Here is a 24378-nt window from a genome sequence, read left to right as displayed (position 1 = left end):
AGAGATTTTCTGAACTGGGGAAGGATATCTGAAACAACAAGGATATGGGAGTTGATAAAACTTTGGTCAGGGTATGTGCCTATCACCCCACATGGACAGAATGCACACTCCCACTCAGGAGGAAAACAAGGGTATAAGGAGGTACATTCATATAGAGAACTTGAAGACAATAATAAAACACACTTAAAGTCAGTTTCCATTATCGCCACACGTCAGTGATTTTAAATAAGTGACTAAAATCCTCCTGTACCCACCCCCCAAATATTTTATTGGGCTACATTCTAAACAACTGATGTGACTATTGCTAAGTTTTAATAATCTATCTGTAGGCTTCAAACTAGTGCATTTTGATTACTGTCACATTGGTTTGGAGAACTCCCAGTTGCACAGTAGATCCCAGGTATCTGTGGACCCAGCTACAAGCATTTTTTCAAGAATAAGTTCATTGGGATTCAGAATCATAGCGGCTCACTTGGGACACCTGGGGTTTCAGGTATCCCTGCCTTTAAATAGTAGATTCAAAATAAACAATGAAAACAGAGTGACTTGAAAGATAAAGAACCTGAACTTGAATTACTTCAATTATCTCATTTGATGTGGCCACTTGGAGTTTTCTCTGCATTTCAAATTTAAAACAGTAAAACAGAATGCACACTGTGAGATGTAAATTTTTGTTTGGCAAGCAAACATTTCATTTTATATATGAAATACTTTTTTGAAACTGAATATTTTTAAATTGAAATTTACAGTGTTAAGAGATGAACTCTTTCAAAATTAAGGGAAATAAACGGAATGTTATCTCAGTGGTACAGTTTAGTAGTTGCCTAGCTTGCATCTTTTGCTGATGTTTCTTTCCTCTTTTTTAATTTGTTTACTGGAAAAATTAATTATATAAAATATTATTATATCAGGCTATGACCAAAGGATCGAAGTTCAAAGTGTAAGGTAGAATAAAAACTATTAAGCAAATAGTTACGCTTTGTAGTATTTTATTTGAGTCTATTTTTTTAATTGTGTGGTTATGTATTTGAAGTTTAATAAATATTTTTTCACTGTCTACTCTGGCTATTATTATTTGTTTCATCTCGTGATTATTACTGAAAATAATTTTGACATTATAGAAGGTGAAGGGCTTAAAATATGACCTATTCCAGGTGACAAATAGGTTAGGTTCTGCACCACCACCACCCCACCCCCACCCCCTTCCCCACCCCCTACTCCCTCTAAAAATTGGGGAACTGAGTAGGAGGAACCCGTGAACCAGTCCCGACGGGAAGTTTTGTCAGCTGACAGCATTCTAGTCCAGATGTTCCCCTGCCACAAAGGTAAGGAAGCAGCAGGGCAGAGGTGGCTAAATGCCTGGAAGGGTATGATGACAAACCCCAGCCTCTCGAGGCCTCAAATAGGCCAAGAGAACAGCTAAGACCTGATATCTTGAAGGAGTTTCAGAATCTTAGGAGGGTGCGCCCTAGTGGAAGGTGGTGGGAACTACATCCTCGGGAACCGAACAAGGATCACCAGACGCCAGAAAGAGACCCGGGAGAGTCTCAGACCACCACCGGATGAGTTCAGCTGGGCAGATAGATGCAAGCATCAGAGAGGGGTGGTAGACCAGATTCCACCCTCCACCTAGGTCACTTAGGGTCCATCTTTGAGCAAAAGAAAGAGAAGGAAATCCTCTGAAATGGCTCAATTGACACCTGAAATGACTGAGTTTATCAGTGCTCTCTGCCTTCAGGCAGCATTGGGACTCTAAATAGAAGGGAAGTTCTATTTTTTTCTAAGGTACATGTTTGCACAGTTACTTGGCTTCACAGAAAATTCTGCTGCAACTTTTATATTGGTGAATAAAACCCAAACACCCCTACAGTGGAAATCACTTTCAGATTTGCCAACCAGCTCACACTACAACATACATGGAGGACAGGCAACACGGTGGCTGTCTCCTTCAGAGGCTGAACTTCTCAAGGAGTCTTTTTTTTTATTGCTGAATGGCCAGACACTGACACAGTGCCCAGAAAATGGTAGGGGTGGTGGAAACTGCTAGGTGCTGCCCACACGTGTGGTGTGCTGCCCGCTCCCCATTGTCCTCGGGACTGAGGGGTGAATTCCTCCAGCTGCTAGGAGTGTTGCTGGCTGGCAGCTGTCGACTGAATCATTCTCTGAGAGGGTCACCCCCTCATCTTTGGCAGCCTGTAGCCACAGGGTATAAATGGAGAGCTGTGAAGGACCACCGTCTCGCCTGGTACAACACAACTCTGCAGGGCTGTCGCAGCTCGCAAGCTGCCTGCAGGCTGGCTTAGGCCTCTGCTGTGACCGCATCACAGTTCTCTCTCTCCCTCTGCCCAGCCCTGCTTCCTCCATGTCCCCTGTAAACCTGCCGCCCACAAACCTCCGTCTCCGAGTCTGGGTCCCGGAAGCCTGAGCTGTCACAGTAGATTCTCTATAATGTGGAATTCAAAACTGACACCACAAAAGCTGTGAACTCCAAAACACGTATTTCCTATGGAATAACCTAAGGGGGGAAATCTGCTATCGAGTGCTACCGCTGCGTCTCACAACCCACTGCATGGAAGGCTTCTCTGAGGAGGCTCTCCCAGCCATGGGTCTGGGCAGAAGGGTCAGTTTTTGTGCACATTCTGGGGCTCGTCGGAAGGAAAAGAGCAAGGATCCAAGATCACAAGCTTTGTGATGGTCTTTTGCTGTTTCTGTCCACCCGGCTCCCTTATTTCCTTCTCCACCATAATCACGTGGTTCTGGAAAGCTGGCACAGCACGTTATTTTGAAGCTGATGTCAGGAAGCCCTAAATCCAGCTGTATTCTCTTCTGCTCCAGGATTGAACGGTCACTTAAAGCAGTACCTTTCTCACTTTGCTCAAGCTATACACGACTGAGTTAGTTTTGTTGAGTTTTCCAGCCTTTGCCACCAAGAGAGTCCTGACTAAGAGAAACCTACCTGAGGCTCTGGGACTAGCTGGAGAGATGAGGCTTTAAGAAGTCTCTACCAGGTGACTTCTCCGTATTTGGCGAATGACAGGGTGATCATGTCATACACGCTTCTTTCCACACTTTTCTTAATATCATCTATCTGCCAGGGTCCTTGTGTTTTGAGTCTGGGAGTGTGTGTGTTCTTGATGGACAAGGCTCAGTGAGACCCCCTTTCTGAGCCAGCCTTGCAGAGTAGTCCCGAGTATGAGCCCCCAAAAGGCAGCATCGTCAATGACCTATATAAGCAGTTATTAGAGCTCCGTGTTCCTATTGCCCTGCCCAAATTGTCCTTATCATTATGCATCTTTGTGCCTTAAGTACCCTCTTCCCCTATTTATCTCTGAGTTCATTATAAAGCAGCTCTTGACCTTATTTTGTCAAGTGGAGACTTGTCAAGGAGTTCTAAACTTCTTCCCACTTACAGCACTGGATAAAGCTGGCTGAGTGGGGCAGCCGTTTACGGGGCCACAGAGTCTGCCATGGAGACGACAAACACATGAAACCACAGGGTGAGTGAGGGTCCTAAAGCATTTAAAACGAGGTCCGGAACTGTGTGACACTCCATGCATGTCACTATCGTGTCATCATTGTTATTTTATTCCCATCGGCTGTGGGCAGGGTGTGTCCGTCACATCTCCCACTCTGGCAGACGCCCCTCCGGCTGCCGGCGTGACATCGGGTGGCTCGGTGACATTATGCCTGAAGAGAGGCTTCTGCTGCTGATGTTAAGTGTGGCAGCCACTGCTCAGGAAAGTCCAGTGAAGCCACGGGGCCCCTGTCTTTCTGACCTAGAACTTCCCGCCGTACCCTGATCCCTGCTCGTGGATTTGGGCAAAGGTGGGGGGAGCCATCTTTCAACAAGATGGAAAGACAAGGAAGCTGTGGCCTCACACGGCTTCCTCAAAAAGCCTTTCTTTGAACGTGGAACTGGAAGTACCCAAAATTACTCGTTCACAAAGCACCCTTCACATTGCTCTGAACTCAGACACACTTTAACTTTGAAGTCGAACTTTTGGCAATCTTTCTGAAAATAAGCATCAAAATGTTTACATTTAACCTAGCACACTGAATCTGACTGACCAAAAATACGTTTTTTAAAAAATATGCTCACCGTACTCAAGCATAGAACCAACAAACACACAGAAATCAAACTACTTCCTCTGGACCACAAAGCAGCCTGGGTCCATAACTAGTTCTCTTCTTGTGAAAGAGTCTGCCCAGCTGCAGAAACTTTGGAAGAATAGAACTTTAAGCGGCTCAAAGAGCCTTCTTAGAGTTTGCATAGGCATTGATTATTCTGCTCAAGCAATAGAAGAAGTTTCAGTAGGGACAGTGTGGAGGTCAAAATGGTCTACGCCAGTGGTCCCTAACCTTTTTGGCACCAGGGACCGGTGCTCCTATGAGAATGTAACGCCTGATGATCTGAGGCGGAGCTGAGGCGGTGATGCTGGCGCTGAGGAGCGGCTGCAAATACAGATGAAGCTTCGATCGCTTGCATGCTGCTCACCTCTTGCTGTGTGGCCTGATTCCTAACAGGCCACAGATTGGTACCAGTCTGCGGCCTGGGGCTTGGGGACCCCTGGCCTATGCTCATCAGAAGGCAGCGAATCTAACGCCCGCTGCCCTGATGTTACACTTGACAAGATGTCACATAAGCCTGAGTGCTGCAGATTCGGGAGTCGCTCTTCCCTCTAAAATTTTACCTTTTGAACCACGCTCCCTTTTGCATGCTTGCTTCCCACGGCCACCTCCCCATGGTCCCTGAGCTTCATCCCCCGTGGGTGTTACAAACCATGCACACTGGCTCTGTCTTTTACCCCACTTTTCAATACGAGGCTTGGGAATGACAAAAGGTAATAAGCAGAAGGCAAACACCTAAAACTAGGAACTGGGGAGCAGTTCATATCTACTGGTGTCACAAGGGGCCCCCCTCTGTCCAGTCTGGCCCTGAGCCTCTGGCCTGCTGCCCCCATGGTGGGGCTCATCCTCCTCTATTTGGTCGGCATCCACGACGGACATGTTTTCCACTCCCCATTGCTCGTTCTTAGCCAGCGAATCCAGATCCCTTCAGCATCACCATCTCTGCAGAGGTTGTGTGGTGTTTCCTGAAGTCACCTCGCCATCATGAAGCAAAACACCTGCATCGTGTGCAGCCCCTGCTGGCTCACGTGTCACCAATACCGGGCCTTCCCACCATCCAGGAACACAGTACGTTCAAGTTCTCTGACCTCCTCTGCGACACACGCCAAGTAAACTGAGACCACCACTGCCCCCACTCACCCAGCCCCCCAAAGTAAAAAGGAATAGACACTAAAAATTAAGCACGCAAACAAGAGACCAGTATTTGACATCTCAGAAGCATCTGCGTTCGGATTACTTTCCCTTAGGATCCTCCCCTCAGCGGTGGGTACGTGTCTTACATCGACAAGATCAAAAAAGGTTCACCCAAGTGGTCCCAGTCAAAGTTCAGTTTTGACCCTAGAATGCAGAAAGCGCTACAGGTTTTTAATGACGCTTTACGAAACCCTCCTTCCTGCATTTGCAGAGGGTGGGGCGTGCATTCCAGAGCTTGCACCTTGATGGACAGCTTGGAAGTGGGAAGAGAACCATCCAACAGGTGGTCTCCGCCCCGTGTTCCACTGTGCCTTGTGTCCTCGCAATCGACTCAGAACGTCTCACCGCCGTGTCTGCCCACCGCTTGTGGGTTCAGGCAAAGGCGGGGGAGCCAGGATGTGGCCGACACTCAAAAATATTTGTTGGATGAATGAGTGACCATCAGCCCTGAGATGCTCCTGAGGGTCTCTGTCTGAACGAGAAAGAAGCCAGAGAAGTACCCTTCTGTCCTATCCTGTCACACCTGTCACACATAAGCAAGCGATGGATGAGTGCTTTGTTTGGAGGTCACTAAGCCCTCCCCGGTGTGGGGGAGTTGCTTGTTTGTTAATCGAGTATCGTCCAGTTTGTTTGATTCGTAATTAGTATAGCCTGTGAGTTCAAGGTCATCTTCAGATCAAAAGGTTCAGTAATACACAACTGAGCTAGTTCAAAGCTAATAGGAATATACTTTCTAAAATATAAATTTTGGGTAGTGGGGTTCTGCTTGAAAGGAAGTCTCACCCCAGACCTTACGAGTAAGGAGACTGAAGAGAGAGGTTCTGGAAACTCAACTGATTTTCGGCAGGTGGAGAGGAGATGGCTGTGGGAACCAGGGACAGTGGCTTCTTCCTCATTGCGATTCATAGAAATGAGGGCGTGTTCTACCTACCAGCATGGGAAATGCCATGCAAAGCAGAGAGAGAGGCCGCCGCGCTAGGGAAGGGCAGATGGGAGACAATCGAAGACACATACCCAGACACTGGCGTCTGGGATCTAAAAGAAGCCAGAGTGGATTGCTAAGAAAAGAAAGAGAAAAAAACTGAAGTTTCGTGGCAGCTCGATTTTCTCCAAATAGGAAGAAGGCTCATGGGAGATCCTCGCAGATCTCGAGGGGGACACTTTGGGGGTTCCGTCCTGCTCTCTTCCACACTCTTCACATTTCCTAGGCATTTCGAGAGCCCTTCCCTAGCTTTCTTGGGTGGTTTCAGCTCTCGACTGGCAATGCCAATCCCCAGTCATAATTTCAGATCTTCCATCGTGTCGATATTCTTCCCAAACACAAAAATCCCCCCTTCCCCTCCCTCGTCCATACAGTAGAAGTCCGCTGATTGCATTATTCTAACTATTCATCTCAAATCAGTGAAAATAGAAATTTCAAGTGTTCTGGTACTTATAAGGTAGAAAAGCAAGATACGTGGTCTTATTGAGTACACTTTAAATTAGGGCTTTTTAAACAATAAAGAATAAAGCTGATGTATAATTTTAAAAAAGGAAATACTTCCTTATGGAAAAAAAAAGAAACAAGAAACGAGAAACTACTTCTTAGGAAAGGCGTTCGGAGCCGAAGGCAGAGTGGTCCCCCCCGCAGCGAGCTGAAGGTTTTCTTAGAGACCCCCTCCCCTCCCCCGCACTGTGGGCCTCCGAGGGTAGGACTGGGGTGACACAGAAAAGCTAGAGACATTTGAGTTCAATAAAAGAAACTTCTGAAAAGAGTTCTTCATTACAGGAAACGTTCCAGCGGAGGCTTCAGATGGTATTCAAGCATCCCAGACTAGGCTCAGCCAAAGAAGAAACGAGTAAGGCCCCTTCCCACAGAGCCCACAGAGCGGGAGGCGAAATCAGCATATGAAACGCCTGGCACACTGCCCGGTGCCCAATAGCTACGTGATAAATATGAGGTTCTTCCCACCCTGAGAGTCAGCGGGTCTATGATCACACGTATCGGATGTATTTCCAGAGGGGTAACTGGATACATTCTAGATCCTTCCAGAAGCTCGCAATTTTCTTACATGGGGCCGCTGAGAGAGGACGGCAAAGGGGAGCAAAGGAGGACCGTTCTCCTTGCTGACGTCAGCAGCTCTTCTCCGCCTGCTGTTCGCAGCCTCTTCGGGTAGTAGCTGGTTTGGGCCTTATGCTTCCCACCACAGCGGAAATAACGGCTCCTGCAGCCTTGGCCCCTTCCACCAGGGCGTGCTCGACCTGCAAAGCGGATCGGTTCACAGGACACTCAGAGACCATCCTGCCCTTCCCCCACCTCGCCACCCTCCTTCAGGAACTGGCCTACGTTTCCAAAGATCCTAATGCCGCGAGAGGCCCAGAGAAGCCAGGACGGCCTGGGATAGACATCTGAGGCAGATGCGCTTCCTTTCCCCTGGAGGGCGCAGGGCTCCGGGTCCCTTCCTCCCTCAGAGCCGTTCTGCCCAGGGTCTGCCTCCCGTGTAGGTCTCAGAATGGCACAGCCAGCAAGGCCCTCATTCTACATACCGGGAATCCGAGAGCCGGGGAGGGGCGCTCAGAGCCAGGGAGGGGCGCTCACTTGGACAATGTCACACAGTGAATCAGTGTCCTAGCTGAGACCTGGGCTTGGGTCCCGTGACGGCTGGGCCCAGGCTCCTGAGGAGGAAGGGCTCCTACAATCCCGTGACTTCAGCGGCTCTTCTTCGGTACAAATGCTCATGGGACCGAGACCCCCTCATGCCAGAGCTCTATCAACCCAGAGATTGGAGCATCCCACGAGATGGGAATGCAGGAGAGGGCCAGAGCGTGAAGGGGGAGGTGCTGAGAGTGAAAGCTGGGGGGCGGGTGGGGGGGACGCGACGGCGATAGCGAGGGGGCGGTGCTGGAATTAGAGCCCAGTGTATTTATTAAGAGAAATAAGAAACATAGAAAATAAAAACCACAGAAAAAGCACCTTCCACCTTTAATTCGTGAAGCGTTTTTATCTCTTTCAAAGGAGATAACAAATACTCCCTCCGCCGCTTCATGCGGTCTGAGGAAGGATGGGGAACTAAGGAGAGCAGCTCACCCCGTCACAGGGACTGAGGCTTTCCAAGCCCTTTCCCACGTTCTGTATCACATTTACTTTACCGCTGCCCTGTGTTACGGCAGGGGCCGTAAACCCAAACGCAGCGTGGGCCAGGCAGGTCGTGTGAACGAAGCTGGCAGGTGGCACACCTCTCCCACACCCACCGAACGGGGGAGCCACGGCCCGGCCCCGCGGGGTGTCGGCAGGCAGGAACATGGGCCCAACAGCCTGTTCAGGAGAGGCCGGCAGTCCAGATCAGTTTATATAAAATTGCTATATTTTTAAATGTCGGCAAGTCATTAAAAAAAAATCGTAGTCATCCAAGCAAAACATGTCTGTGGGCTGCTAGCTTGTAACTTTAGCAATGAAGTATCTACTTCCGTTTATCCCTATTTTATAAAGGAACAAATGGTCTCAGAAATAAAACGACTGGACCAAGGAGACCAGGCTAGTCGATGGCCAAGCCAGACTCCACGGGTGGTCTTACTGTGTGGCCCAGTGCCTTTTCGACTCCTCCATGGGTTAATAAGAACAAAAATGAATCGTAAAGTCCTGTAGGAACAGAAGGCCCATCAGCGCAACAAATAACATGAAACCACTGATCATCTTGCTGATCACTGACGAGGTGAACCCCAAGACAGCTCAGCGGGCGCCCTACCTGCTGGCTGCGGGGCACGCCGTATCTGAGGTCGTTGACGAAGTGCTCACAGTTCCCTTCGATCAGGCTGTACTGCACTATCTTGTTGATCATCTTTCTTGTACGCTGGATGATCATGTCCACGGGCAGCGGCAGGTACGTCCCATCCAGCTTGTTGTTAACCTTCCAGGAGCAACCGTGCAGCACATCCTCCAGGCGGCTGTACTTCACCACGGCCCGGTTGCTGAAGATAGAGGTGATGCTGCCGGCCTCGAAATCGTCACCTACAAGCCAGAGGCAGACAAAAGTTGGAAAGCAGCAAGGGACGTGGGGGCAGAGCGGTGGCTCACTCTAAGACGCTGGGCAAGCTGCCGGCCCTTGGGGGCCTCAGTTGCACCATCTGTAGAAGGCACAGCAGAGGACGGGGAGCTGGATGAACGGCTTTCCCGAGAAGCCTCTGCCTTGCCCTGCTTCTTGGATCTGAGTCCACAGCCACCTCTTTCTTATAAAACTCTTGGATCTGAGTCTTGCTTCCCTAATCAGTCTTCGGGAATCTTCACAAACGCGTGCCAGGCACCCCTACATGTAAGCGTCAGCTCCATGGTAGGGGCTGTCACGTGGCTCCGTGACAGGCCACCGCAGGGGCACAGGCGAGGCCAAGCAGACAGGGGTCTGGCGGGGGCCCATTCCAACCAGCTTCCACGCAGGGCCACTCTGCCTTTTTATCTACTCAAATATTGGCATCCTCATCAAGGGTCTGTTTGAAAACAAAGTTCCGCAGCTTTGAGAGAAGAAACGTCTGAAAGCTGTTGTATTGTCATACTCAGTCCTCAGAGGAGACAGAGGCTCCGAGGGGGTCAGGAACCCACCCGCGGCTAGGGGGGCAGCAACTTGCAACCAGGACTGTTTCTTTGCCGACGTGTGTACCCTCCCCCTTTGTAAGCTGTTTGAGAGCAAGAAATGTCCCTTGTTCTTTTCCTACATATTAAGAGAAAAATCTGCCGATTTCAAAAAGATTTCAGCTTTCGAAACAGAGATGGCAGAAGTCATTTTTAGAGAAAGATCTGCTGGGGAAGGTGGGGACGTAACGATTAACGACCTCTTTGGTGACACGAGAGGGAGTCTCCTGGGAAGGAGAGGGGCGGATGTGATGTGAAGCCACTTCTGCGTTCTTCACGTGGGCTCCCAAGAAGGTGCCAGCAAGGTGAGAGGCTGGGCCAGCGGAAGCGGACGGCACCCGGGGGTGAGCACGGTGAACAAGGCGTGGCCACCACCAGTGCCCTTCTGCCATTTAATCTTGAATGGGCAGAACGTGCTCAGGACGCAAAACACACAGCCATCAAAGAATGTGCCGTGGGGCCCCTGCCCTCCTTTTCTCCCATGTCCCCCGAAGTCCTGCTTCCCGAGGTGGCCACTGCAACCAGTGGTCCAGCTTTGAGTTGCTTCCCATCCTGGTGCTGCCATCTTCTATGATCTCGTCCTCCTCCTCGTCACCAAACCTCCAGCCAATCGAATTAGGCACCAGTTTAACCTCAGCCTTGTGTTAATGCTGCCTGAGAAATGAAAGCAGAACGGCGTCCGCACGGAGGGTGGCGGAGCCGGGCGACAAGGTGAGGGTGCAGGCGCCGAAGGTGATGAGGCAGCCGGAAGCAGCATTTGGGGACAATAGGAAACAAGTGACAATCAGAGTGCGTCACTTCCAGGGAACCCTAGGGAATGTGAGGAAGGATGTGGAGCTGGTGTCAACACAGATGGAGGCTCACGTTCTTGCAGTTTAAAAAAAAAAAAAAAAGGATGGTCCGGGCAGTCGGGGCACCTGGGGACACGCAGTGGTGTTTAGTAGACAGAGACCAAGCTCTACCACATAGTAAATTAAGGTCCAGGAATGCTCGGGGTGTTTTATCGCTGAAGTAAGGCAGCAGTTGAGGAACACGATAATTAAGTGCACTTCTCTTACTTTGCTAAACTTAAATATCAATATTTTGGGAACGTGTCCCCTCTTACTTGGGGGAGCCAGGTGGACCACACAATCGTCTTCCACATAGATGGCCCAGTGCTCATAGCCAATGCGAAAAATCTCAATCAGGTCTCCGGGCCTGGGTCTCGGTTCTCCCTGCGATGGAAGAAATATAATAAAATAAACCGCGCACGCCCCAGGAGCTCCAGAGACCCTGTTTGGGGACGAGCTACAGCTCAGCCTGAAGACATGGCTCCCGTCACAGAAACCCAGGCTGGAGAAGCTCTCTGCACACACAGGAACAAGGACCCCTGCCCCCCGCCCCTGTCCTGCTATCGCTCTCATTATTAAAGCCAGCGAGACTAACTGTGCCAGTTAGCAATGCAATGCCGCTCAGCTCCGGACGCACCCTTCGCAAACGCTCTGTGCTGAGTGACGGAACTCCTTGAAGCGTTTCCCCTTGAAACTGAGCGTGGTGTTAAGCTTTCTCAATAGAGGGCGCTACAGGGACACTGCGAGAGGAAGGGGCTCTCCTGCGCTGCCGGGCTGCTGGGCATGTCATCTGGTGGAGCTCTGCCTGCGCCCAGAACCCTCCGTCCCCATAACTTTGCAGCCTTGGCCTGGTGGTAACCTTTCTGGGGCCCTCTTGGCAGAGAAATCAGTGCCCCAAAGCCTCCTGCCCTTGCTGGCCTCCGGATTCCTTCCGCAGTCCCCTGCATGGCCCGCCTGTGGCCCTGAGCTCCCCCCCACCCCACTGCATGCCCACCCCACTGCATGCCCACACCACCAGCTGCTGATAGCCAGCTCACCCCTGCAGTCCAGAGGGTCGCCCTGGTCTAGCAACTGCAGACCAGCTCCGGGCTGGCCAGACAAACCTCCCTGCTATCCATACCTCCCCGACAAGGTCTGAACCCTTTCCACATCTCTCCTTCCATGAGGACCCTTCCTCGGCCCTGGGAGACCATATGAGTCTCCTCGTACCTTAACTTAAACTTCCTTTGTTTAACCCACTGTGTGGCTTCTGTCTCCTGACTGGCCCCCGACTGCCCATACTCTGCCTTTTCAAAGAGGCCTGGCAGAGAGAGGCTGATCATCTGATAGACACTGTGTGTGAGCACAATACAGTACTGAGCGCTTAAGAGCTCGTTAAGAGTGTAGGTAGATCTTATGTTAAGTGCTCTCTCCACAATTTAAAAAGGAAGGAAGGAAAGAAGAAAGGAAAGAAAGAAAGAAGGAAGGAAGGAAGGAAGGAAGGAAGGAAGGAAGGAAGGAAGGAAGGAAGGAAGGGAAGGAAGGAAGGGGAAGGAGGGAAGGAGGGAAGGAGGGAAGGAGGGGAAGGAGGGAAGGAGGGAAGGAGGGAAGGCAAGTCTTTCAAGATAAGGGTTGTGAATGGGAGGAACGGGAAATGAATAAATGTGGAAAGGGGTCGATGGGAAATGAAGAGAAACAAGGGATGAAGTGGGGAGCATTTTTAAGATGGTAAAGACAATAGCACGTGTGACTTCTGGTGGTGAGGCTCCAGCAGAGAGGGAGACATTGAAGATGGCAGAGAAAAAAAGAGTAATCAGCAGCAAGGGGGTCCTGGCAGCAAAGTGGAAGAGACCAAGTTCAAGAGCACACTGAGAACTCAGCAGTTGGCTTTCAGATAGAGAGGCCAGGAAAGGCCTTTCCCAAGAAAAGACATATATCAGTCCGCTCGGGCTGTCATTCAAAATACCACAGACTGGGTGCCTCAAACAACAGAAATTTATTATCTCACAGTTTTGGAGGCTGGAAGCCCAAGGTCAATGTGCTTGCAGGGTAGGTTTCATTCTGAGGCCTCTTCTCTTGGCTTGTAGGCATTTGCCATCTTACTGTAAACTCATGTGACTATTTCGTTGTGTGGGGAGAGAGAGAGAGAGAGTAAGCTCTCTGGTATCTCTCCTTATAAGGGCACTCATCTAATCCTAATGGATCAGGGCCCCATCTTTTTAACCTTCATCACTTCTTACTCCAAAGAGACAGCTGTACTGGGATTAGATTTTCAACATGAGTTGGGTTGGGGGACACATACATTTGGTCCATAACAGCACATATGGCCTAGTTTCGAAAAACCGGGGACGAGCAGTCAAGTGCAATCTAGTGAGTGCAAAGGCCCTGAGGAAGGAAAGACTTGGGTCCATCGGAGGTTCAGGAAGGAAGCTGGGACAGATGGTACAGAGTGAGGAGGGGAGGGGAGTGATACGAGATGAATTTGAAGATGATCTATGGATAGAGAGAGTAGAAAAAAAAGGAGAGCAGGTAGCTGGGCAGGGGTGGGTGGATCTATGTCCATAGTCAGCAATCTCTAAGGCCTCATCTAAGGAAAAGAGCTAGCTGGCATTCCTCACGTGCTGGGATGTCATGGTGCCTTGATCTCATCTGTCCTATGTTGGCATTGATTCATCCCCGTTACATAGAGCAGTGAGTAATTCTATGTATTCTATGTATTTTAAAGGATATATACATGGCTTGGTGAAAGCGGCAGAAATAGGAGTTAAATGATTGAAGGGATGCATCTGGGGCCTCAAAACGGCATGGGAGAACAGGCGACATTTGAGAAGGTGAAAGTAAACACCCATCAAAGATACATGCGCAGATCTCAATCAGGTTAAGGTAAAAACAGAACAGTTTGAAGAGACACATCATGGCAGGTTTTTGCCCAAAATCCTAAAAGAGAGGAAAGTGAACGAAACCATGTATTAATGTTATACAAAATTTCACACAGGAAGCTGGTGATGCTGCAGCTTATCGCATTGTAATGTAAGTTCTTTTCTTCCTACTTCCTCCAGTAGCCTGTGAGGACCTCGGGGGCAAGAACATCCTTCCAGATCTCTGAACAAAAAATCCGTAGAGAAGCAATGCTATATACTCCTTATTTTGCCGTTATCAAGTAAAATCCTAGACATCGCTTCACCACATTTTGCCAGTAATGATGAGTCATCCTACAGGTCTGCTTTTGCTTATGATGTTATCGAATGAGATCCCAGAGCTTAACCTGAAAAATGCAAGTCTGTATAAATGTCTGTTTTAAAGGAGTCCTCCTAAGGGGTTGAAAGTTGATGGCCACCCTGCAGCTACAGAGGCAGCGGTAACTTTCTGCATCATAAAATGTGCTAAAGAAGCTGATCTCATAAAGTATTAAATTGAAAACATTTACAAGAATCAACCCTGTTATACTGTACAATGTGGAGGTTTCATGAATAGTCATGTTAATGACTTGTTCTGTTCTCTATTAATATAAATCAGTGCTTTAGAATATCTTTTGAGCAAAATGGTCTTGAAATATTCTAGAAATCATAGTATCCTGTGGAAATACCCATTAAGAAGAAACTGAGATCCTTATTGGTGGTTGGGCTTGATAATTCATTAGCCTGGTAATAATGCTGGAATCATCGACACCACTATATTCCTAAACAGTCCAGCTAAGACCTTCTCTATCATATTATGAGAAATAAAAATGTTTGTCAGGGTTAATCTTTTGCTACAGAGATCAGGTTGCTACAGAGATCAAGAGTCTCACCTTATATAATTGAGAATAATGCAATATCACAGTGAACCCGTAATAGTAATTGTAATTGTAATTGTATAGAATAGTAATTGTAATAGTTGACTTCTCCAACAGATAAATATAAAAAATCAATTGTATTGTCAATTACTAGCAACAATCAGAAATTGAATACTTTTAATTTCAAATTTTCAAAATTGAAGTTGTAAATTTTTGAAAAACTCTTTCAATTGTATCAAAATTATGCAATATTGACCAAAGATCTGCAAATCTTTCAAAAGATGTGCAAGACCTGTACACTGAAATATATAAAACATTGTTGAGAGAAATTAAAGATCTAAATAAACAGAATGCCTTGTTTATGGTTCAGGAGACTCAATATTGTTTAGATGCTAATTCTCTTAAACATGTGATATAATTCCAATTAAAATCCCAACAAGCCTTTTGTAGAATCCGGGATAGCCAAAATTAACTTTGAAAAAGAATAAAGTTGGAGGGCTAACATTACTTGACTTCGAGAATTATTATAAAGCCACAGTAATCAAGATCGTGTGGTAGTGGCCTCACAATAGACAAATAGAATCAACAGAACAAAGAAGAGACCCACAGGTACATGGATAACCAATGTTTTACAAAGATGAAAAGACAACTCAGTGGGGAAAGGAGAATCTTTTTACAAATGATGCTGAAACAACTGGATGTTCCTAAGGAAAAAAATAAACTTTGATCCATACTTCACACCACACACAAAAATTAACTCGAAATGTATCAAAGACATAAGCGTAAGAACTAAAACTATAAAATATCAAGAAAATAGGAGAAAAATCTTTGTGTTCTTGGGTTAGGCAAAGATTTTTGAGAACAATAAAGGCATAATTTTGATAAATTAAATCAAAATTCAAACTTTTTTTCAAAAGATATGGTTAAGAGAATAAAAACACAAAACACAGACTGAGAGAAAACAGTGCAAAGCGTTTATCTGATGAAGTACCTGTACGGAGAATTTCTAAAGAACTCTCAAATACACAAACACACAAACCAAGAGGAAAAAAAAATGGGCAAATTTTGGACACTTCCCAAAGAAGATATATATGGATGGCAAAAAAACCCAAAATGAAACAAAACAAAAAAACACACATATGGAAAGATGTTGAACATTGTTACTCATGATACCTACATATCGGTTACGATAGCTAACATTAAAGAGACTGACCATATCAAATGCTGACAGGGATGTGGAGGAACTGGAACTCTCACGCAACGCTGGTGGGAATGTGAAACGGCACAACCACTTCGGAAAAAAGTAAGTGACACATACTTCTACCACGTGATCTACGCATTGTATTCCTCAGTATTCATCCAAGAGAAAACATATATCTATACAAAGACTCGTACACAAATGTTCATAGCAGCTTTATTTGTAATAGCCAAATGCTGGAAACCACCCATCAACAGGTGAATGGATAAGTAGTGGTATATCCATACAATGGAATACTCCTCGGTAATAAAAAGGAATGAACTACTGATAACTTGCAACTACATGGATATAACTCAAAATAATTATGTGAAATTATGTGAAAGGAGACACACAAAAAGAGCACATATGATTCGATTCATATAAATCTCTAAAAATGTAAACTAATCTATAAGTGACAGAAAGCAGACCAGTTGTTGCCTGGAGATGGGGGCAGAGTGAGGAGTGTGGGAGGAGCTTACAAAGGGGAAGAAAGAAAGGTTGGAAAGGGTTGGAGACAGTCATTATCTTGGTTGTGCTGATGGTTTCACGGGTATATACATAAGTTAAGATATATTCAACTGTATATTCTAAATATGTGCAGTTTACTGTTTGTCATTTGTCAGAGTGTCGGTTAGCAACAAAGCTCAATAAACAGCTCAATAAAGCCCTTTTTAAAAAATGAAAAAGATGTAACCAACATCTCAAATCAGTGTGCAGTTTGACCTGCCACACAGCCTAAATAAACTAAAATACGGCATGTAGAGAAGTCACTGGGATGTTAGAGATATGTATTAAGGATTCTTGTGATACTCACCTCAGCTGTTTGCTTGGTTAACTTGCCTGCACTCCTGGACTTCAGGGCTGAATTTGACTTTGCTCTCTTCTCGTTGAGTATGGTCTCTGAGTTGATGACCGGCTTCTCCCTAAATGAATTTTGTGATCATATAGTGAATAAATAACATTGCTTCACAATTATCGGAAATTCTATATTACATCATATTTGTGATTTGAAGATATCTTTCAGTTTTGAGATTCTTGGAAATATCTCTCCTGAAGTTTGCTTCTGTACCACCAGTCACACAAAGCAACTATTGTTTGCTGATTTTTCAGACAATTGTTTTAAAATGCTAATGGCAGCAATGAGTAGCTTTTAGAATTTTTTTGTTTGCTCATATACTTTTTTAAGTGTTTATCAAAGTGACACTTGCACATAGCTTTATAAAAATGGTAACAGTACATAATGGCTCTTGTAATGAGATGCAACAGGCCTCTGCTCCCTCCCTTCTCACTCCTGGTCCCCCTGCCAGAGGCCAGCCCCTTGAAGTCTTGAGCTGCTTCTTCCAATATTTAGCTCCATATTTCTGAGAAATCTTTTTGAGTCACAACACCGTAACTGCAAGTGACATGAAAGAAATTAGTATATTTTGCCCCTTGAAATAAAATGTTGCAAGAGAGGACCGAAACCGAAGGTAAGAATATGCTTTTTAGAGAATAGAGTGGAATATACTGGGGACAGAAAGGCCGGGGTTCGAAACCTGGCTCTGATACTTGCGGTCCAACCTTGAGTTAGTAAATTAATCTATCTGAAATCGGTTCGATTATCTTTAAAAGAGATGACGATATTTGTCTCACAGAGTTGTCAAGAGGGCGAAATGAAAAAGCACACGTACATTTCTGGTACATTACTAACCCCATGCTTTAACTCTTCTCCAATGGATAGTGAATGGGGGTGGGGGTAACCCCCATTTTCAGTATAGCTCTTCTGGAAACTTTCAGCCCCTCAGAATTTTAAAAAGAGGCAAACCATGTTTATAATGAACGTGAACTGAGGAACTTTACAAGAAGATTGCATCATTCCGTTAGTGAGATCAGCTGGCAAAGTCAGTCCTTCAAAAGGCTTCTACCACCCAAAGACCTAGTCCGTCCATGCAAAGAACCTTACCCCTGCTGGATGCTGCCCTGTTCTAATGGACCCTGCTTTGGCTCCTCGGGCGATAGCTGGACCAACGATTGAGATCCCACAGATTCTCCTAATTCAAGAAAAACAAAAAAACAAAAACAAAAACAATGCTATTTAAATAACAATTGCCTTCCATGGGGTTGAAACTTGTCAAAGGATTCAAAAGAGCACCTTGACAGCAAAAGTGAGCTCGGAGCTCTAGTCTAGAACTTTGCCAGGCTCCTGGTCAACCTTCAATCAATTTTTGGATGAATGAAGGGGATCGTGGGTATAGATGCTGAAGAGGGCTCGGTTCCTCCGGGAGAGACTTTGGAATTCCCGCGGACAGGGAGAGAGTGAAGTTGGAGTTGCCTCTATCCTAGATCACAGAAACCTTGGGACTAAACCTGACGACAGAAGCTTCTGCAGAGCGAGAGCCATTCTTTACCTGCCTCGAGCTGCCACCTCTGTCCCGCTTCCATCTGAAATACAGTGGGAAGGTAAACACCCAAGAGGGTCCCCGGATGCCTGCCTCGCTTTGATTAAATTAACAATAAACGATCATTCTGAAATATTCACTCATTACGCTTAACAGGCATTGGGCACAACCAACAAACATCTATAAGAAAGAGCCTTGAAAGCAAACGTGGGGACTTTTCTGGGGGCCAGACGGCCAGCTGGTATCTGGAGAACCACCCAGGCTGGTACCCGGAGAACGGCCCAGGTTGTTCCCCAACCGCTGCTCGGTGGGGTGGGTTCCCATTCCGGCGGGGCCAACACTGGGGCACAGCTGCATGTCGAGGAGCAGCTGATTGTCATTTGGTCCCATACCTGCCGTTCTCGAGGTGAGTTTGCGGTGGCTCCCACGGAGCCTAAAGAGGTGGAGCCGGCCCCTCCTCTCGGCGGCGGGGCTTAGGCCCATCCCGCTGTCGCGGCTCCGCAGGTCCCGGGGCCTCACAAGGGGCGACGCGCCAGGCCAGTTCCCAGTGGGCGCGGCCCCAGGTCCGCGGCGCCGCAGGGTCCAGGGCGCTGGAGCAGCTCGGAGCGGAACCGCGGCTGGGGAGCGCGCGGGGCGCAGCAAACGGCGGGGGCGCGCGGGGCGGGGCCAACGGCGCGGGCGCGGTGAGCGTGTCCCCGAGCGGGGAGAGCGCGACGGGGACGCCCGACGGCCCGGGGACCTGCGGCTCTGAGAGGAAAGGCGGGGAAAGGGGAACAGGAGGCTGTTCCAGGGGTGCGAGGTAACGCAGGAGAGTGTGCGTAAAGGCATCTGGTGTGGCTGGAGGAGCCGAACGTCACGAAGCGACAGATGGAGAGCGCGGTCGAGGCCGGGTCAGGAGGGCCCGGGGAGGCACACTCCGGACTTAAAATCTCGAGGGATTCAGAGTTTTCTATGTATTTTTTTACGTGTATATTTTATTATATATTTTCGTTTTTAATGTAAGTTATATAGAACGTGTACTATCTGCAACAGAATACATGGAATACATGAAGTTGTGGAACATGGTAATCAAATTTCTACCTACGAATACTCCATCCTCCATGAGAACCTAGCGTAGGTGCGCCTCCTACCTGTGTTCGTCCCTAATCCCATCTCCCTGCCAGATGTAACCTCTCTCCTGAGTTTTGTGTCTACCATGCCCTAGATTTTTAAATGTTTCTTATTTTTAAATCGTTTGTCTCTCTAAATATATGGTTTTGTTTCGCTCATTTGAAGTTTTATAAAAATGGTATCATGCTGTATGTCATCTTCTGCAAGCCGCTTCTTTCAAAGTTGATCCTATGTATAATACATGTTGTGTATAGATATGCAATTCGTTTTCTTGAATAGAAAATATTCTATTATGTGAATAAACCACAATTTATTCATCCGGTGATTAAGGTACTTTTTTTTTCTTAAACCTGAAATGAGAAACTATTGAAAAGAACCCAAAATGTGTCCCGAGGTATGCATGCAAGAGATTTTATAGGACTTAGTGTAGGATCTATAGGATAGAGGAAGGTACGCAAATGTTCATCTTTGCAATAAACACTAAAACGGTTTCCCAACTGGTGATACCGATTCCACTTCTACCATGAAGGTATAAGAATTCTTGTGGATTTAAATCTTCAGCAACCCTTAGTACTGTCACACTTAATTTTCCCAGGTGAGTGGACGTAAAATAGTATTTCACTTGTTTTAATTTGCATTTCGCTGATCACTAATAAGATTGAGACTTTTACATAAACTTATTAGCCATTTAGAAGACCTCTTTTTAAAATGCCCATTTATGTGTTTTGCCCATTTTTCTTTGCAGTCGTCTTCTTATTGATTTGTGGGGGCTGTTTATATATTCCTGTTGTATTTGTTTACACACATTTTGTTCCAGTTCATGGCTTGTCTTTTCACCTTCTTTATGAAGTTTTTGATGAAGTTATTGACTTTAATAAAGTAGAATTTATCAATCCTTTCTTAGCTCTCTGTGTCTTTTCATGAAGTCCTTCCTTGCCCCAAAGTCAGAAAAATATTCCACATTTCCTTGTAAAAGTTTCAGAGTTTCGTCTTTTTTTATAATCTACCTGGAACTGGTGTGTGTGCGTGTGTGCGTATGTGTGAGTATAAGGCACAGATCCAATTTGATTTTCCCTATAAAAATAATCACATCAATAATTTCTCCTTCCCCAGTACCGATGACCAAGGCCACCTTAGTCAGGTGTCAGGCTTTCATGAGTGAGTAGGAATATTGTTATTCCACCCCACTGGTAAATGTATCTGTGTGCACTATCATGTGATATTAATTACTATATCTTTATGATAAATCTTGATATATGGATATCTTGAGGTTTTTCCCCTCCTTATTCCTCTTCAGGAGTTTTTTGACTATTCTTGGGCTTCGGCCCCTCCGCAAATATTTCAGAATTAGCTTGTCAAGTATTCTGTTGGCATTGTGATTGAAATTACATTGAATCTATAAATCACTTTGGTGGTTTTGATCTTTACGAATTTGAGCCTTCCAATCCATTACATACTATATCCCTCCATTTGTTAGGTCTTCAGCGACGTTCAGTGGAGTTTTACAATCTTCATAAAGATCTGATCTTGAGTATATTACATTTCCCTCTATTCCTTTGGAAGCTTACACGTACTTATCATCCTTGAAATTTCGATGTGCATGCTTAGTCTGAAAGTGAGATCCTGGACGTCCCTCTGAAATGGATCTTAGAATGCTTTTTCTCCAATCTTCACCTCTCGTGCTATTTTAGTTCTGCCCGTTTTAGACCCAGAATTCACATTTTTTTTATTATTATCATTATGATATTATACGGACGTTTGTTTAGATTGCCTGTATGTTCGCCGCTACCTTTGCTTATCATCCCTTTTTGTATCTCCGGCCTTCTCTCTGAAGTCTTCTTTCCTCTTCCTAGAATAGCCCCTGAAGGTCTACTAACGCCCGGTTGTCACGTCGCTCAGATGAGGCCTTCGGAGGCTCCTGTGGCATCGTGTGAAGAATTTAAATCTGGGGCCTTGCCCATGATAAGAGTTATTACTGAACATAACTTTTTACGTCCTGGCCATAGAGCAGGGCAAACTTCTAATTACTAAACATCTGCTCTTCTTATCATCCCGCAATGCCCTTCCTCCCCTCTGAAGCCCCGGGCGCCTTACCCCATCCTTGGCTCAGATGTCACACATACCTCATTTTCCCTTTCTGTCTAGGAACCTCTCGTGTATATGGGGGTCTCTGACCCTCGCATGTATGTGGGGGTTCCCATACGCATGTATGCAATTAAACTTGGTTATTTTCTCTTGTTAACCTGTCTCATGTTAATTTCATTATTAGACCAGCCAGAAGAACCTAGAAGGGTAGAAAGAATTTCTTCCTCTACCACAGTAAGATATACATCAAAGGAATGAGAAGTGTTGTGTCAGCCTCCTGAGGTTATGGGCGATGCTTGTTCTTTTCCCCATTTTACGATATTTCTGTCCAAATGATTCCATCTCTTTGGGGTAAAGAACATAATTGAAAAGCTGGTTTTGTCCTATTTTTTCTCTCCTGTGATGTGTGTCTTCTCTCTCCAATTAAACCGGAAGCTCCTTGAAAGCAAGGTTGTTTGCTGCTCCAGCTCCGCTTAATACCCACAGCACTCGGCTACGAAAAACGGCCGCAGCCACTAAAATAGGGCAGAATGGCACCAAAAAAAATCGGAAGTGTTTTCTCAAGAATGTATGACCATGCTTTTAGATGGGAGCACCTTCATGCCTTCAAAAATACTGATTGAATATCCCCCATGTCCAGGCTCTGTCCAGACTGATTCCTGCACCTCCACCTCCATGGTGGAATTAACTAGCTCGCCACCCCTCCAGATTATACCTGCAGCCTCCCTGTCTTTCGCTATCGCCACCAGAATGTTCCCAATCATTTGATTCAAGATGCTGGAGTCACTTTGGGGGTCCCTTTTCGCTAGCTTCCCTTCTCCATCCAGCTGTCAGGTCCTGTCAGTTCCTCTGGCCTAGTATTCCTCTTAATTATCCCACCCTCTGTTCCAGGATGACACAAAACTGGTCCCTCGAGAAAGAGGATCTGTGAGAGGTTCCAGTGACCTAGAAAGGAATCAGATAGAAGAAAAGGGTGGAGATGTAAACCAAAGTAAGTTAACCTATGCAATAGTACCCATTCGAGATCGGGGATTGTGAAAGAGGCTGCTGGATTGAAGAATCGGGGAGTGTGGGGAACCTTGCGATCCCTTGACCATAGATTATGATTCCCGGGCTATGAATTAGTAATTGGCAGATATAGGTAAAATTGCCTCCATTATAATCTGCGGCCAGTTAGAAAAGTATGTGACTAGTTTGTGTTTGGGCCACAATTCCACATCTGCTAGGGGGAAAGACAGAGGAGGAGGAAGGGACTGAATGGGAGCCATAAACCATCCCTTTTTATAGTCATTCATTCTTTAAATACATTTTGAGCACTTGCTCTATGTCAGGCATTTGCTCAGTACTGAGGGTGTAAGAATAAATCTGCCCACATGGAACTTATATTTGGAGAGTTGGGGTAATGAAGAAACAAACATTAAATAAGTCTTCAATACACTATGATAAGTTATGATAAGTACTCTGAGGGAAAAGTACAGGGAGTGGGGAGTTGCTGCGGGGAACGCCAGCACCGGGGAGAGGGGAAATGTCCCCTGCCAGTGTCAGGGTCATCAACAGTGCTCTCCCACAAGTTACCCCTCTCTCTGACTCAGAAAGATGGATTTGCCTTCCTCCACCCCCGACAGACCAGTAGGCACTAAAGCCCTCTCTTATTCTGAAGGCTCTCATATTCAACAAGCTCTGGGGGTGCTTTGAGCCCAACTGAGTCCCAAGCTGCCCCAAATCAGAGTCACCTGAAAAGAGAAATGAACTGCACCTTCCCTCAGCTGCCCCCTCCCCCACCACTGCAGGCCCTCGCCAGCCCCCACTCCTGACTGTGGCAATAACCTTGGGTTTCAGAAAGAGAACAGTTATAGCTACTCCTCTGTTGTGAGCTAAACTGTATCACCCTCGAAACCACACGTTGAAGTCCCAACCCCTGGTAACAAGAATATATGTGTCTGTATTTGGAGATCAGGACTTTTAGAAGGGTAATTAAGGTAAAATGAGGTCCTATGGGTGGGCCCTGATCCAATATGACTGGTCTCCTCATGAAAAGAGGCTGGGACACAAACACACAGACCAAGAGGTGATCATCTGCCAGCCAAGGAGAGAGGCCTCAGAAAAAACTGACCTTGACCTTGCACTTCTTGCCTCTATAACTGTGAGAGATTAAATTTCCGTTGTTGACGCCACCCAGTCTGTGCAATTTTGTAACAGCAGCCCCAGCCAGCTAGCATGTCCTCCCTGTTGGATTCCCAGACTGAAACTGAGGCCGGGATGGGGAGGAGGAAGTCGTGCATTTGCCTCTGGGATGAGGCCGGGGGCGGGGTGGGCTGGGGATGCATTTGCCTCAGACCAGGATGCAGGTCTGATTCCCAGGGCAGGGCTCCAGGTCCCTGCCCAACTGGTTTCTCCACCTCTGGTTTTTCCTCTCCAGCCTTGTATATAGATTATTCTTCTTGCACACACCTCTGATCAAATATCCCCACACAAAGCCCCTTCAGCAGCCCAATTCCGCCTTCCCAGCAAGATCTGAACAAACTGCTCTGCTGCATACCTACCAAGCCCTGCCAGTTAGCACCTAAGACACCACTGCTGGAGACTATGTTAAAATGCAAATTCCTGGGGCCTGCCCCCAAAGTTCCCTCTTCAGTAGGCCTGGGGTGGAGGTCCCGACGTTTGCATTTCTAACAAGCTTTTTTGGTGACACTGAGGCTGCTGCCCTTGAGTAGCAGCTCAGATACCTGCCCCCCACCCCCACACACACTGCCCCAGCACCCCTTGTACGCGGTTGAGCCTTTGCCCAGCCTAGTCCTGCCAGGAACTCCCTGCTGCCCAGTCTGACAGCGGTCAGATGCTGGGACCTCCCAACACAGGGTAGAGCTGAGCGGTTGTGTTGCTTTTTAAAGGAAAAAACCTTATGGGAATTTAAACCAAACTGGACCGACTCTAATCCAAACGATCATGGGGGAGCTTGATGAAAACCCAGATATCTGAGTCCACCCCCCAGACACAGACCTCCTCTGGGAAAACTGCGCGGCTGCCCTCTCTACGTGCGGAGGAACAAGGGGAGTCCC

General features: G+C 46.8%; 1 protein-coding gene across 1 annotated transcript; it reads right to left on the bottom strand.

Annotated features, from left to right (window-relative positions):
- Positions 1-6957: 6957 nt before the first annotated feature.
- PLAAT5 (phospholipase A and acyltransferase 5) lies at positions 6958-18686 on the bottom strand. The gene is made up of 6 exons (XM_039860045.1): positions 18517-18686; positions 17689-17776; positions 16561-16669; positions 11031-11139; positions 9048-9310; positions 6958-7563 (listed from the first exon to the last, which is right to left on the bottom strand). Exons 1-6 carry the CDS (start codon positions 18605-18607, stop codon positions 7435-7437), a joined length of 789 nt encoding a protein of 262 aa, XP_039715979.1. The 5' UTR covers positions 18608-18686; the 3' UTR covers positions 6958-7434.
- Between the last annotated feature and the right edge of the window lie 5692 nt (positions 18687-24378).

Source organism: Pteropus medius, unplaced genomic scaffold (assembly GCF_902729225.1).
Source record: "Pteropus medius unplaced genomic scaffold, Ma_sr-lr_union100, whole genome shotgun sequence".
In the NCBI taxonomy this organism is placed as follows: Eukaryota; Metazoa; Chordata; class Mammalia; order Chiroptera; family Pteropodidae; genus Pteropus; species Pteropus medius.
The sequence above is the reverse complement of the archived record's forward strand: the minus strand, read 5'-3'. Positions and strand labels throughout refer to the sequence as shown.

Excerpts from the sequence above, each read along its gene's own strand:
- PLAAT5 (XM_039860045.1), bottom strand. The coding sequence starts at position 18,607 with ATGGGCCTAAGCCCCGCCGCCGAGAGGAGGGGCCGGCTCCACCTCTTT. Across the intron at positions 17,777-18,516 it reads ACTCACCTCGAGAACGGCAG|GAGAATCTGTGGGATCTCAA; the intron begins GTATGGGACCAA and ends TTCTTGAATTAG. Across the intron at positions 11,140-16,560 it reads TAACCAAGCAAACAGCTGAG|GGAGAACCGAGACCCAGGCC; the intron begins GTGAGTATCACA and ends CTTCCATCGCAG.